General features: G+C 35.0%; 1 protein-coding gene across 2 annotated transcripts in view; it reads right to left on the reverse strand.

Moving 5' to 3' along the window:
* DDX10 (DEAD-box helicase 10) overlaps positions 1 to 16122 on the reverse strand; it is a 315320-nt gene that overhangs the window by 271417 nt on the left and 27781 nt on the right. For both annotated transcript variants that reach the window (XM_037026651.2, XM_037026650.2), the window contains 5 exons: positions 15098 to 15218; positions 14302 to 14491; positions 8699 to 8825; positions 4823 to 4985; positions 1230 to 1314 (listed from right to left, as the gene is read on the reverse strand). In XM_037026651.2, the coding sequence (XP_036882546.2) occupies positions 1230 to 1314; positions 4823 to 4985; positions 8699 to 8825; positions 14302 to 14491; positions 15098 to 15218 (686 nt within the window). The remainder of the gene's footprint in view (positions 1 to 1229; positions 1315 to 4822; positions 4986 to 8698; positions 8826 to 14301; positions 14492 to 15097; positions 15219 to 16122) is intronic.

Genomic DNA, 16122 nt, shown 5'->3' on the forward strand with positions numbered 1-16122 from the left:
CCTGCTGAAAAATGACAGTCCTTGCTTGGATGAGCATTTAAATCTTGGCTCTAAAGATCCTGCCATCCCTAGGATATCATCAGACAAAAGGTGTTGTCCTGAAAATCAGAAGAAACTGTTGGTCCACTTAGACCACCAGTGGTTATCTATTCCATCATTAAGAATCAATGTCTCACTGACATCCCATTACAAATACTCACTAGTCCAGTTCTGATGAGAAAGAAAATGGTAATAAAATGTAAGTCCAAAGAAATATTCCATTTGTGACTAAATCAAACCCTACTGTAATTATTATTTAGGCTGTTTCCAATTCTTAACCATTACAAATATCAGTCAGCGGAACATCTTTACTGTAAGTTTATCCATCTGTTTTCTTAAGACCAATTTCTGGCTGTGCAATTACTGAAACAAGAGGAGGAACTCTAAAGGTTTTGGTAAGTACTGCTAAATGTTATCCAGAAAGATGCTAACCCTTTACAATTCTATCATCATCACACATCTCCCACTTCATAGCAACCTCGAATGAGATGGTATAGTGTTATCCTTTTTATTCATCCAGATGCCCTCTATGCCATTTACTCCCAAATGACCATGATTTTGCTGTATTATTTTCCAGATAGTTTCCCCACAGCTCAGTAACAATAGCTTATTTGCATCAGGCAGAGAAGAGGGGTATAGGGACAAAGAAAAGGGAGTATTTAGGACAGGCCACCCACAAACCCTCTAATTCCCACACTAGAAAAAAAGAGAGAAATCTTAAACGCAAAACTACCTTGCCTCTTATTATAGCCTATACCACAAAAGGTAAGAGCACAGATCTAGACCAGAGGAATCAGACTGCCTGGGTTCAAATCCCAACTCTGTGGATCTTCAAACAAATTGTTTGACTCAATTTGTTGCTCAAAGACTCAATTTCCTTCTCTCAAAACAGAATAATAGTTCTACACTTTACTGATGGGTCATAGGATTCAGTGAGATGATATTCAGTGAGAAGCTCTGATGAAATGGTTAGTAAGGGAAGAAAAGACAAAAAAACAAAGAAGATTTTCATGGATTTTTCTCGGCCCTAATCATAAAGCATAATGACCAGTTGCTATCATCCTACACCACAGGAATGCCATACCAGCAGTCACTCACCTCAATTCCTCCATCCTTTGTCTGCACTTCAGGAAACATGTTTTTTCATTTAAAAAAGCACCAAAAACAAAGAAATGAGCTGGCACACCTACCTAGCAGTTCTACCTGCTCTGTGAATATATGTGTTGGCATCCTCTGGACAATCAAACTGAAGAACCCAATTCACAGCAGGGAAATCTGTACAGAAAGAATGTCAAGTTAGGAAATCAGCTGCAAGATCTGCCTTCTGCACTATTTTTGTTTTACAATATTGCTTGCCAGGACTTTCCATCACATTGAACTGATAGACAGAATCTGTGAACTCTATTAAAAATAAAATTGATTACATGAACCAAAAGATAATAAACACTTCTCTTGACAAAATGAACTAAAATTATGACAGTATTTAAATGTGAAGATTATTTCATATTGAACACAAAAGAGACATTGTTTTGCATCAAATAAAAAATACCCTCATATTTAGTAACATAAAAGAACTACTTCTCATGGGCTCCAACTATAAAACTGATTTTTAAATTTAGATGAAGGTTTACTTTTCCTGCTATTCCCATCTCCATTCAAATTAATATGTCTAAGTTCCCTCCCCCAATTTCCTAGCAATTGCTAGTCTCTATATATTTTTGGCTACAGAAGTTTCCATTCATTTCCAGAGATCCTGCTCGCAACACCTTAAGAGAACTACCTTTAGTCATTTAGGGATTTGCTGTGAGGATTTCAGATCAATTTCTATCAGAGAAAAGGACTAAGAACTTTAAAAAAAAAAAAAAAAAGGTTGGGAGTACCAGAAGAATGATAGAGGGATTACAAAAGGACATCTTTGGATAATGTCTAAGCTTCATTAATTAAGAAATAGCAGTATAAGAATATTACTTAGAAACATACAACTAAATACCAAAGGAAAAAAATAACAGATCTAAGTAGTTGCCCCTGAAGAGTAAGGAGTGTTAGAGCAGAGCCCACTGTCTCAAGCTCATTTTTACCAATATGTATGTGTTAGTCATTTTTTTTTAATTGAGAAAGGTTTAAAAAGATACTAGTGTAGCCTTAAAAAGTTTTTGTACATTACATAAGAGTAGAGCTTCAGAATACTCACTGCACAGTTTTGGAATAAAAAGACTGAAAGTTAAAAAGGATTGAATAAATTCATATTATAAAGACATCCTACAAAGTACACTGGATCTTGATCCACATTGCTAATTATCAGGGAAATGCAAATTAAAACCACAATGAGATATCACCTCACACCAGTTAGGATGGCCAACATCCAAAAGACTAGAAACAACAAATGCTGGTGAGGACGCGGAGAAAGGAGAACCCTCCTACACTGCTGGTGGGAATGTAAACTAGTTCATCCATTGTGGAAAGTAGTATGGAGGTTCCTCAAAAAACTCAAAATAGAAATGCCATTTGACCCAGGAACTCCACTCCCAGGAATTTACTCAAAGAAAATAACATCCCAGATTCAAAAAGACATATGCACCCCTATGTTTATCACAGCACTATTTACAATAGCCAAAACATGGAAGCAACCTAAGTGTCCATCAGTAGATAAATGGATAAAGAAGATGTGGTATGTATACACAATGGAATATTATTTAGCCATAAGAAGAAAACAGATCCTACCATTTGCAACAACATGAAGGGAGCTAGAGGGTATTATGCTCAGTGAAATAAGGTAGGCAGAGAAAAGACAAGTACCAAATGATTTCCCTCATTTCTGGAGTATAACAAAGCAAAACTGAAGGAACAAAAAACAGCAGCAGACTCAGACTCCAAGAAGGAACTAGTGGTTACCAAAGGGAAGGGGGTGGGAGTGTGGGTGGGGAGGGAGGGAGAACAGGATTAAGGGGCATTGTGATTAGCACATATAATGTAGGTGGGTCATGGGGAAGGCAGTATAGCACAGAGAAGACAAGTAGTGACTCTGCAGCATCTTACTATGCTGATGGACAGTGACTATAATGGGGTATGTCAGGGGGACCTGATAATACAGATGAATGTAGTAACTACAATATTGCTCATGTGAAACTGTCATTAGCTTGTATATCAATGATACCTTAATAAAAAAAATACACTGGATATTTATACAACAACATGGAAAGACTTCAAAAGTCATAGACTAATACGTATAATATTGTTTATGTATATTTTTTAAACACCCAATACTACCTATTGCTAATGAATACATTCGTGTAAACTTTTTAAAATATACTAGGACAGAGGTTCTTGACCTTTTTTCATGCCATAGTTGAAGCTTATGAACCCCTTCTCAGAAGGCTGTTAAATGCATGATGTAAAATATATAGGAGTTCAAAAAAAACAGTGACAAGTAAACATTTTTATTTAATTTTTTGACAAAGGAATATATAAGCTTGATTACTAACATAATAAGCAACAACCTAGTTGTGCGCCTATTAACCACCATAATATCAAAATAATACTGTGTAAACAACATCCAAGCAAAAACTGTAGTGTAAAATTATTTCAACCTAAAATTCTATTCCCAACCCAGCTATCATTCAAGAATGACAGATATACAATGACTCAAACTTTACTCCCATGCACCCTTTCTTAGGAAGCTGTTAGAGAATGAGCTTTATTAAAAAATAATAAAGAAAGAGGAAAGGTAGAAATCTGGAAAGAAAGGTCTCAGGATAACAAATGGGCATCAGACTTATGGAGCAACCAATCTAGAGCTGATGACAGAAAGCTGCAAGAAGAAGGTCTCAAGGGAATGAACTGTGTTTGAACTATTAGAAAACTAGGCATGTTACATCTGCTGAGACATTTGAGAACGGAACTGGGAACACAAAGTGAAATTTAACTCTGTTAAAGAAACACAAAAGAATGGAGACAATCTTAGTACACTCTTCACTTAGCAAACAATTACATACTCAAAACACTATAACTACAAAATGTTGATTTTATCAAAAGTCATGATATAGCAACACAGCCTAGAGCACTTTAAAAATATGCCTACTTGGCTCCAGTCACATGGGAATGAACTGGTATGATGTCTGAGATATGCTTTATAATACTCCAAAAGGGACAAAGAGACAGGAAGAAATAGGGATCTGCAAAAGGTAGTTGTTGAAGCTGGATAATATGTACATGAGGGTACAGTCTTTCTGTATATTTAAAAATCTGCCACAATAATTAACACACAGTGATTCAAGAATTCAAGTCACCACCTAGAATTCTTAACTTCTAGTTTTCCTAGTTATTTCTACACCCCATCCACACACTCACAAAGCTACCAGTTAAATAAGATTATCAAAGTGGCATTTTGAAAGTTTAAATAAAGTGTGATTTTAAAATAAAAATTAGAATTTTTGGTGAAAAGGCAAACTTCACTGGTTTTTGTTAAATAAGTTGGAATATTATTTATCAGGTTCCAAATTTTCAAGGAAACAGTAGATATTCTCTCATATCTTTGGACCTTTAATCCTCCTTTGATTATGTAGGCTCCTCTATATGTAATTATCATCATAATAAGAGCACAAAAGATGTAAATATTATAAAAATCACTAATGTATCCTTAATGCTAATCATCTCAGTTATCAATCTACCTGCTTTTCTCTTATAAGAAAAGAAAGCCCAATTATTTGAGTTCCCAAAATCCACCCATTTATAAGTGAATTATATTTCCCATGATCACAGAATATTTTCTCCTGACTTTTCTTACCCAGTCCCCTGGCTGCAATATCAGTAGCAAAGAGTACTGCAGCCCTCTTGCGGACAAACTCATTATAAACTTCCATTCTTCTCATCTGGTGCTGTCGACCATGCAGGGCAAGGATAGAAATACCAGGACGTAGCCGGCAGAACACTCGGTACAGATACTGAACCTAGACATTAACAGAAAAATGAGTTTGGTACTTCTGAATAGCAGTAGCAAAGTAAGTTTATGAGATGAACAGCAAATATGTATTACAGTTAATACAAAGCAGAGAAACAGAAATATAATCTAGAATTGTGATCTTCAAACATTATTTCCCTCACATTTCCTAAAATAACTTAGAAAAATAATTATGTTCCCCTGACATTTTTCCAAAGTTAACTGGTGGCAAAGAATGTAACTTCTGGTATATTGTAAATATTGTAAATATTGATATTCTAAAATAAATACTTAAAACCTCTTACAAATGTATCTAGTAGATCCTAAGTAGCAGAGCAATTTGATACTCACCACCAATTATTATTTAAAATATGCAAAAATCATGAATGTAAGATAAATTCTAGCCAAAATAAGCGGGCGAAGAGAGGCTACAAAGGGCCAGGTAGTTTATTTGAAATGAACGTAATTCCCGGGTGAAGTTCCCCAGTCTGGCTATCACAGGCCGGGGAAGTCATGTGCTCAGCAGGGCAGGCAGCAAGTTTTTAAAGAAGGCAGGGGGAGGGAGAGCAAAGGTATACAGTGGCACTAGGATTGGCTCGCCTAGGGTAGTGGGGGTTTCTCATTGGCCTTTAGCCAGGTACTGGAAAGTTACCACTAATCTTCTAGCTTGGGGGAAGGGCTCTAGTTAGGAATGTTATCCATCAGTCTCTGGAATGTTGTCAGACCGGAACCTATTGGTCTCTTCGCCTTATTTGGTGAGGCCTGAGCTTGTCCAGCAGGCTCACCTCTTCCCCTGGTGCCTCCAGCCTTACAATGAGGAAGGCTGTGTGTGTGTGTGTGTAGAGGGCCCCTAAATTTTGGTGAGGACCTAAAACTGCTCTAAGTCTTAAAAAAAAAATTAAACTGAAGAAATTCCTCTGTAACAGAAATTTTACATCATTTCTTTTCCTCCTTAAACTCTTATTTCAACTTCCTGACCCCACCAAATTTTCTTACTAGTTTCTTAATAAAAAGTTTTTATTGACTAACAAAACTCATGATTTCCTACAACAAAACTATGTATTAGCTTTAAGTTTTTAATTTCCTGTGGCCATAAGACTACATTAGAAAAATTTTTGTAGCTTTACTACTATTAGTATAGAATTGACCAAAATGACAATGTCAGAATTGATTAAGCTGTTAGATGTTAATGGCTCCATCAAGTCTTCCTTCAAATTTTGTTGAAATAACAGGAAACCACTTGAACTGCAAAAGGACTTGTTACCTTGTTATTAGGGTCATTCACTTTCTGGGCAGACATACCCTTGTGCCAGGAAGGTTCTCTGATCCTGAGACAATGAACCAGTAAGACTGGAGCTGGATAGACTCATCGTGCCTTTCTTTTGTAAATTTCAAAAAGGGCTACCTTGACAAGGGGAGATGGGGAAGGCCAACCTGAAGACCACAGATGCACTCTCCAGCAAACAATCTCAGAAAAAGTACATATGGAAATTGGCAAGTATAACCTGAGTTCATGGAAACTTTCTGCAAACTGCACTCTTAAATCAAAAGTGACCTTGAATTCTTACTCTTGAAAAACTAGCTGAGGTGGAAGACACATGTAGAATGAAGTCATGTAGGTTCTAAGGAGTTTAAATTTAATTCTAAATTTACAGAAAAAAGTCATTGTAGGATTTGAAGCAAGGCAGTGACATATTCTAGTTTCCACTGTACAAACATTGCTCTGGCTATAATGTGGAATAACTATAGGAAAGAAAGTGAGGGAATGGAGAGACCAACCAGGAACAGGATAAAGTTAAGCATGCTTCAGACTAAATTCTGGCATGAGGGGTAACGAGAAGTGATAGAGCTAATGAGAGTTACCAATAGACTGAATATGGAAATGAAGATAGACAAGAATTAAGGATTCAGTCACTTAACTGAGATGGGGAAGAGGTGGAGGGGGCAGACCTCAGGGACAGGAAATCTTCAAGTGTTTTTCTTATGTTAAATTTGAGATGCCCTCTAGGCACTCAACTGGAAATATCTAGTAATCAAGTGGATACACAAGTCTGGGGCTCAGGAAAGAGGTGAGGGCTTGAGATGTAGATTTGGCAGTTGTAGAATACAAGTGGCATTTCAACACAAGAGACTACCTAGAAAGAGTGTGGATGGAGAAAGAGCAGAGCACAGAGATCTGAGGCACCCCAAACCACAGCGTCAGGCGGAGGAGAGCCCACAAGGAGGTGGACAGCAGTCTGAAAGCAAAGGAAAGTCAGGTTAGTGAGTGCAGAGTCACGGAAGTTCAAAGAAGTGTTTCAAGAAAGAAGGAATAGTTAACTGTATTAATGCTTCTCAGAGGTCAAACAAGAACTACTCTGACTGACCACTGCCTCTGGCAAGCTGTATTTCTTAATAAGGGCTGACTTACAAGAAGGCTGAGGAGAAATGAGGCAGTGACTCAGCTGGTAGAGATAAATCTCAAAGGAGCTGCCGTGCAAAACAGCAGACAAAAGGGGTAGTGATTAGAAAGCGACATGAGATTTGTTTTTTATTCTTACTATGCACAATATTCAAGAATGATAGGGAGAAAAGAAAATGCAGGAGAGGGAATATTTGCAGTAAAGAAGCCTTGGACAGGTAAGAGGAGAGGATCTGAAGTACAATCAAAGCAGCTGGTCACAGACACAAGCAAGAACCCTTCATCTACTGTGACAAGGGGGAAATCAGAGTATTATGAAGTAGAAACTTTAAACATAAACTCTTAAACTTATTCCCTTGTATGTAGATAACAAAAAATATCCTTTCTTTAGGAAATGTAAAGTTTTAAAAATCTAAGAGGTCCAAAAAAAGAAAAAAATCTGAAGTCATTCTTTATATAAAATGATAGGGTTCTGTGTTTTCCACCCAACAGCAGACCGACCACTACTTATCTTCCCCATAAGCTGTATGGAAACTCAACTACATATTTATTATGGTAAGCTATTCCAAAACCTATAAAACTAGAATCAATTTACAACATGCCAATAACTATATGTCATCAGGGAATGTGAAACATAATAGAGAAAAAGTGACACAAAAATCAACCATAGGACCTTTTCTTTATGTTAAGAGACCAAGTTTTCTTATACATCACTGAATCCCTTATTCATAGCACATGACTAGTTTTTAAGAAATGTTTATTAACTTAATAAAGATATAAACACTACAGGTGCATAGAGATGGAGCAATTGAAGGATCAGGAAATGTCAGCAGGTGTAACATTCAAGCTTAGCCTTAAAGGACATTAAATATTACCCCATAATTAGGGTGAAGGGATGCAGGAAGGGCATTCCAGAGACCAGCATGAACAAAGATATGGAAACATGGATGTAAATGGCATATTCATTTCAGTTTTCATGAAGAGTAGGTAGGTGTAAGATTATAAAGCCCTCTGGTTAATCTAGCCATTCAATTGTTCATTCTACCAGTATTTTATTAACAGCTATTATGTTCTAAGTTGTGTGCTAGGTGCTAACAATACTGAAGTAAAAACAGACCCAGTTTCTTCCCTTACTGAACTTGAAGTCTCACTGAAGGCTCCTTTAAAACAGACCAGGATTCTCATTATCTACAGATCCCTCACAACATCTAGTACTGTATTTATTAAAATAGAAAGGAAAGTGCTATTTGTCTAACTGAAATTTGGTATTTTAAAAGGGATGATTCAACATGAATAACTTAATAAAGATATATACTTGGTACCTCTTTACAACTGGAGAAAAATATAATACTTTTCTTCTTCAGGTGGCTTCTCAAAAAGGAATACAGGACACTTATTTTTTGTGGTAGCTCACAAACTATGTAGTTCTGTTCCAAAGTGGCAGGGGTGCTTATGGAAATAGGAGGAAAAATGTTAAAAATATGCCATGCTGGTAACTTTGAAATCCAGATGCAAAAAAAAGAAGAAAAAGAAAAATATTAACAGTGGTATCCTCTCAAATGAATTTCCCATACACACACACACACACACACACACACACACACACACACACACCCCAAAAGAGATTTCTCTACTGTCCTTTAGGAAATGAATTCAACACATGACTAAAATACATTTAAAAGCCCTTACAGATTATACATAAAAAATACAACAATGGTCACCTCTGAAAGGGTAGGGCCAAGGATTAACTGAAGGTGCATGGAGGACCTTGCTGGGTTGCTGGTAACACTCCACATCTTAATAGGGGCTTGGGTGATATACACATTTATCAACACTCAGCAATGTACTCTTAATTTGTTCATTTTGCTGTATGGAAAAATTAAATCAAGAAAAAAAACTCTACCCAAATATGAATTATAGGTCCTGATATGTACTGAAGTATTAAGGGGAAGTGTACAGTCTCTGCAATTTAGTTTTAAGACAGGTTGATATATAATTAGAGGGATGGATACCATTAGGTAACATCTAGGTGGCAGGTATAAAATGTTCACTATAATTTTATTTCAGTGGTGCTGCATGTTTGAAATCTCATATAATAAATTGTTGGAGAGACACACACATTTATTCTTTGAACTAATAAATATACTTTTAGGATTCTGCTCCAAAAAATACTAGTAAAACTACAAAGATTTATCCAGCAAGAAAAGGATGAAAATCAACACGTATGTCCACCAGTATGGAACTTGTGGAATGAACTGTGGTACATCCATACAATTAAGGATCATGCAACTATAAAAAAGGAATGAGGACTCTAACCATGGACTGCTGTAGAGGGACTGTTAGGATATATTGCTAGTAAAAGAAGCAAAGAGCAAAACAGTACACAGAACTGGTACCATTTACCAAGGTGGAGTTTTACAAATACATTTTACATATGCGTACAGTCACACACACAGATATCCCTGCATGTCTGTTTACAATTTATAAAAAAAAGTAAACCAAAAACTAAAAATTGGTTATAGGACAATATACAGACTTAAACTATATTTACAATCTATCTTAAATTGTACATTCAAAATATGCAGAATTAAATTGAATTTTTTTAAAAAGCAAAATAAAACAAGTGAGCCTAAAGATACATCAAGTTGATAGCCTAATGACAAAGGAATTTCAAAGGATTTTTTTTTTTAAACACATGCTGACTGGGATATCTAAGGAAAACGATGTAAAGGAAGATTGAACTTTTGTTAAGTAATCATATTGTTAGCAGTAACACTGGTATTATCCTGAAACTATTTTAGACATACCAATTAACACAAGTATAAGACATTAGGAATGAAGATGTTTATGTAAGAATTGTGTGTGTATGTGTGTGTCTGAGTATATAAACAAGTCAAGAGGCAGAGTAAATGACTGTAATCTTAAATTTGATATCTTAATATCAGCAAAGTTCATGTTTTCTCTTTAAAAAGAAAAACCCATGCACTTAAAAGCCTAAACACAATGACCATCCCTCTAGCACCTAGGCTATGGTGTTTAAATACAGTATCCTAAAATGATTTTATATGGGACAAAAACAGAAGATGAACCTAGAACAAGAAAGCAAGGAAGCCAAAGACTACTGGGATGTATGTATCTAAAGGATCCAGGTAACAACATGAAGAACCTCCTACTAGCTAAGTTTGGGATGATGCAAGACACTCTGAGTATTAAAAATATAGTAATAATTTCTAATGATTGAAGGACAAGACAGTATGTTTAAATGTATGAATTAATATCATCAAGTTATTAATTCATCATTAAATGTCACTAAGTCTGTTTGCTTTAATTAAAAACACTGCTTACCTTTGGAAAATGCTAGAGAACCAAGCATTTGGTTCTGATATAAGAACTGGTAAATAAAGAGAATGAAGCATGTGTTCTAGTATTCTGATCTTCTCTAAGAACTACACCTTAGAGAATCAAGTACTCGGTACAGGAAAACTTTGTGATATTAAAGTATTTCAGAATAACATAGTCAGAATATCACAATTTTGCAAAACCCAATGAAATAATGGATCTAGGCAATAATCATTGGCTGCTAAAATTGTAAGGTTAAAAAGTTATCATTCCTGCTCTAAAGGGGCTCTTGTATCAGATTAACCCTTTGGCAAAGAACATCAACTATAAAAATTGGAATAAATTAAAGCAAAAAAACAAAAAAAAAGCTGAAGGCATCAGAGAGCAACTAAGGCATCTAGGACTTGAGGTGCTAAAGGAGAAAATGGAAACATCCTGAGACAAGTCCATATTAATCTCTACTTTTCCCTCAAAGCATTTGATGTGCAAGATAGTTGAGAGATGAAGCAGCAGCCTTAGGCTTAAACAAGTCAGTTTAAGATCCTAGACAGAAGGAACCACAAAAAAACAATCTGAAATTCTTCATATAATTTCCTCATGACACATATGCCAGCTCCTAAACTCAGCATATACAAGCAAAATGAGTGAAAAGAAGCAAAAACCAAAAACTGTGGAGCTCAGAGCTGTGCAGAGATCCTGGCAGTCTCACAGTGCCACAAAGTTAAAATACCTGCATCTTTCAGTTCAGACCATCCAGAAGAGCTATGCCCCAAGACTAAGGGTAAAACAGAAATAGAACGGTATCTAAAAGGCAGACTAGCCCAGATCAAGGTAATCTGATCTTACCACATCTGCCTGTCCCCACCCCCGAAAAAGAAAAAAACAACTCAATCCTGCTTTTACCAAGAACCAAAGACAACAAAAAACTTTAAATCATGCATTACCTGCAAAAGAACAAGAGAGCTATCAGCTGACTGACACAGAAGTTGAGTACAACATAAAGACATCTTTAAAAAGTGAAGAGAGAAAAAATCCTGACAAGATAGCCTTTAAAAATAAAGATGAATAAGGAAGTTCTCAGAAATGTCAGAATTTTTCACTAGTAAACCTGACTAAAAGGAAATTCTTTTGAACACAAAAAAATACAAGAAATAAAAACACCAAATAAAAATTTGGGTAAATTTAAATAAATATTGTTTCAAAGAGTAGTAATAATTCCTTATGGGGCTTAAAATGTGTGAAATTAAAATACTTCACAATGAAGGCACAGTGGAAAGGAGTAAAGAGACTTAAATAAGAGTGTTAAATATAAATAAACTAAATCCTCTAGTTAGAAAGAAATCATCATACCTGATAAATAATAGAACTAAACAATACTTACAGAGACAAATCTAAAATCTAACAGAATACACAAAGTAGAAAGTAAAGGAATAGAGAGTCACCATACAACTGTTAACCAAAAGAAAGTCACTACAGACTAATATCAAACTAGGCTTTAAGACAAAAAATGTTAGTAAAGATAAAGAGGAACACTTCCTAATGATTAATGACTCAAATTAACAGGAAACATACTATCAGATTTGTGGGCACCTAAAAATATCTCAGAATATTCATCTAAAATTTGAAATGTTCCATAATTCACCACATAACTCAACTTACATTCACTAAAATGTAACAAATCACTATGGCTCCAAAGAACTATTTTCTCTTAAGGGAAAAAAAAAAATCATTAGAAGCAACATTTCACTACATACACCAATATAAAGAAAGCACACTGGTATTTTCTAAGTATAATCTGATAAACAACTTCAGAAAGATGTAAATTTTAATTTTTATGGTCTGTTACAACTTGAGAGTAGATAGTCTATAATATCTTAAAATATTCCTGATTATAAATTTCTCATGGTGTATTAACCAAATTGACAAGTTGCTAAAGGGAAATTCAATAATGACATTAGACAAAACTCACAAGAGCATCTGCTTTTTATACTGCTTTCAGTGAATTTAAGATTACAGAGTACTGCAGTCAGTATCACAAAACCCAAAGTTTTACCAATTAAGTTACTAAAGATCTGTCTTCTAAAATGTTTTCTGAAGGCCATTTTTATAAACGAAACTGTATTTCAAAAATTGTTTATGAAATAGTCTTTGTATTCCTTTTTCTAACTAACTCCATGCTCTACAGATAATAACCAACTATTATCTACAGAAACTGGAAATAGGTATAATATATACAATTAACATAAACTAAAAAGTTTTAGAGACCACCTAATAATTGAAAAATTAGTGTCTCTTTAAGATATTCACGAGTTTTGAAAATAGGTAGAAAGAAAATGGCAAAAAGAATCAAAAGACCCAGACAGTCCTTAGAATATCAAATTAATTGTACCTAGAATTTCAAAAGCTATCCCAACACAACTTTACAACAAAGACCAGTGTATACTCAACAGTAAGCTAGGGCAGAAACTATACCTCCAGTATCTCTTGCTATTCTACTCCTAAGTTCTTAATACCCAAAGCCAGTACTCAGATTTTCCAAAACTTATTTATTCATTATAATCATCCAGAAGTATGGAATCTGGTCTTTTCTCGGCTTAATTTAATCCTGGACATCTGTTGGCTGAACAAGGGTAAGGTGGGCCTGAATGCACACTTTCCCTGTATTTAAAGAATCTCTGAAAAGATAACCCATCATTTTTGTGATCTATTTCTTTTTAGACTATCGTTTCATAGCAAGAAATGAAAGTTTAGACAGAGATAATAGTAGGGTTGAATCCATTTTGAGATCTTCACAGATTCAACTTGTAATCACCGGAAAAAATTTCTCAAAGTCAAGTTTGTCCACAGCCTGCAATGATTCACACTAAACAAGAACATACTTCCAATTGTAATAATATTAAAGTACACCTTAAAACATTCCCCCAACCCATTTATACATTTTTCTCTCTAACACACACACACGCGCGCGCGTGTACACACCTTTTATTGTCACATAAACCCACATACCTTACTCCAGTTGTTAGTGAAACCAAAACAAAACAAGTTACTGGAACATTCTAAACAGAAATGTATTTTGCTGTACAGATAAAATGAGTTCCACTAGTCCTGTATAATACAGCTATAAAAGATGATTCTGTACCCAATTTTGGTAAGCAAAGGAAGCTATATTACCTCTACTACTCTGGAAAATCATGTCCATGAAGATATTAAAGGTTCTGAAAGCCTTGAAGAACACTGTTTTACTCCAATTCAACATTTGCTATTTACCTATGAATGCATTCCCCCATCCCACTCTACCCCCAATTTATGAGGCATAGTTGGTGAAGACCCATTAACATCTTATGGAAAAATATTTGTTCATCAGACCACATTTTGGAAAATATTGCAGTAGTATTCTCACATTTAAAAGTGCACTGAGAATTTAAATAATTTTATTAATGTATTTACTATGCTTTCCATATCTAATAACCCATAAAATAAAGTTTAATTTCTTAGAAAAGTAGTATTATTTTGAAATGTCAAATCCTATAAAAGGAACGAACATTGATTTTTGATTGAATCAAATATAGTTTCAAATAGTACATACCTGTATTTTGCTTTTTCATGAACCCAGACATACTCAGGTTTTTTCAAACTCAAGCATGCAAGGTCCTTTACAGATTTGGTTTGTGTAGCTGAGAAAAGCAAAGTCTGACGTTTCTTGGGAAGATTTTCAATAATAGCATTCATGGTATCAGCAAAGCCCATATCCAAGATTCTATCTGCTTCATCAAGAACTAAAAAGGGGAAATGCAATTTGAACTACAATATTTAAAATATACATTAGGCTAAGTGCAATGTCATATCCTGAACTGGACCCTATAACTGCAAAAGTGTATTAGTGGAAAACTGGTGAAATCCAAATAAAGTGGGATTTACATAATGTACCAATGTTAATTTCTCAGTTTTGACCAAGTTATCATAGTCATATAAGATATTACACTAGGAGAAACTTGGGGTAGTGGAGGTAGTGGCGGTACAGAGCAATTCTCTGTATTACCACTGCATTTGCTCTATGAATTTGGTTATATCAAAATAAAAAATTGATTTTAAAACTACAGATTAGGTAATAACCAAGTGGCTATATCTTAAAAGAAACATTTAGCTGTATCAAATAATGAAGTGTCTAATTTCATGTAAGAGTACTTACATTCTTCTATTTGATTTTAAGAAAGTCTAGTTGTACTCTCTAGGTTTAGAACCCATATACCAAGAAATTGTTCCAAGTTATTTCTCAGATTGCTTTTAATCATATTTATTCACTAAAACATTTCTATTACTAAAGTTTATGAGTGTTTTCTCCTCAGTTTGAGACTTTTTCATTAGAAATTCATTAGACTCACCTAACATTTGGAGATTGGTAGCATGAAAACATATTGTCTCATCCATGTGTTGAAGAAGACGACCCGGTGTACAGACAAGTATATTTATGTTATTGATCCTCTCAGCTTCGTGTTTCAGATCCTGAAAACAGTTGTTTCTTTTGATTACACAGACCCATCACTGAGCAGCCTGTGATCCAAAACTACACAAGGCATCTGCACATGGCATTTCATCACAGCAATGCAGATACCCTAGAAATAAGTATAATTTCTCCTTTCTATTTCTTTAACACATCCAAATTTCTAGTTCACATAAAAGTCCCTAGTGAAGACCTAAAGAGCTAAGAATTCTTCTAGATTCTTAATGGTACCAAGGATTTTGAGATCAATAAAAGTATCATATCAATGCTCTATATCTTTATTTTCTCTTACATCTGTCCAAAGAGACTTCAACTAGAATCTTCCTATTCAGGAACCAGGGGCACTGAACAGGCTCTCTAATACCACACACTGTACTTCATGGACTGAAAAAAATAGCTAAGCTCTCTGTGTTCTAGAATTTCTCTCTTCAAATCATGAACCACAGAATGTTAGTTGTTAAAAGTGGGTAACAGGTATAAGATTATCTGAGGGTTTGGGATGCTATTCTTTTCTGTGTGTATGTTTGCATATAAATTCAAGAGATTCTAGAAGAGACAGCATTCCATACCAGAAAGTAGAGCAGAAGTTTGAGCAGGTTCTATCATAACCTAAAATAAACATTCCTCAAAACTATCTTCTATTTCAGAAAGCTGGAGTAGCAATACTCAGACAAAATAGATTTTAAACAAAGCACAAAGAAGGTTATTACAGAATAAGGGGGTCAATCCAAGAAAAGGATTAACATTCATAAATATTTATGCACCCAACATAGGAGCAACTAAATATATAAAGCAAATAGTAACAGACATAAAGTTGACAGCATTAAACAACAGCAGGGGACTTTAATACCCCACTTACATCAGTGAAGATCATCCAGTCAGAAAAAAAAATCAGGAAACTTTGGA

This window comes from Manis javanica, chromosome 6 (assembly GCF_040802235.1).
Source record: "Manis javanica isolate MJ-LG chromosome 6, MJ_LKY, whole genome shotgun sequence".
Classification (NCBI taxonomy): Eukaryota; Metazoa; Chordata; class Mammalia; order Pholidota; family Manidae; genus Manis; species Manis javanica.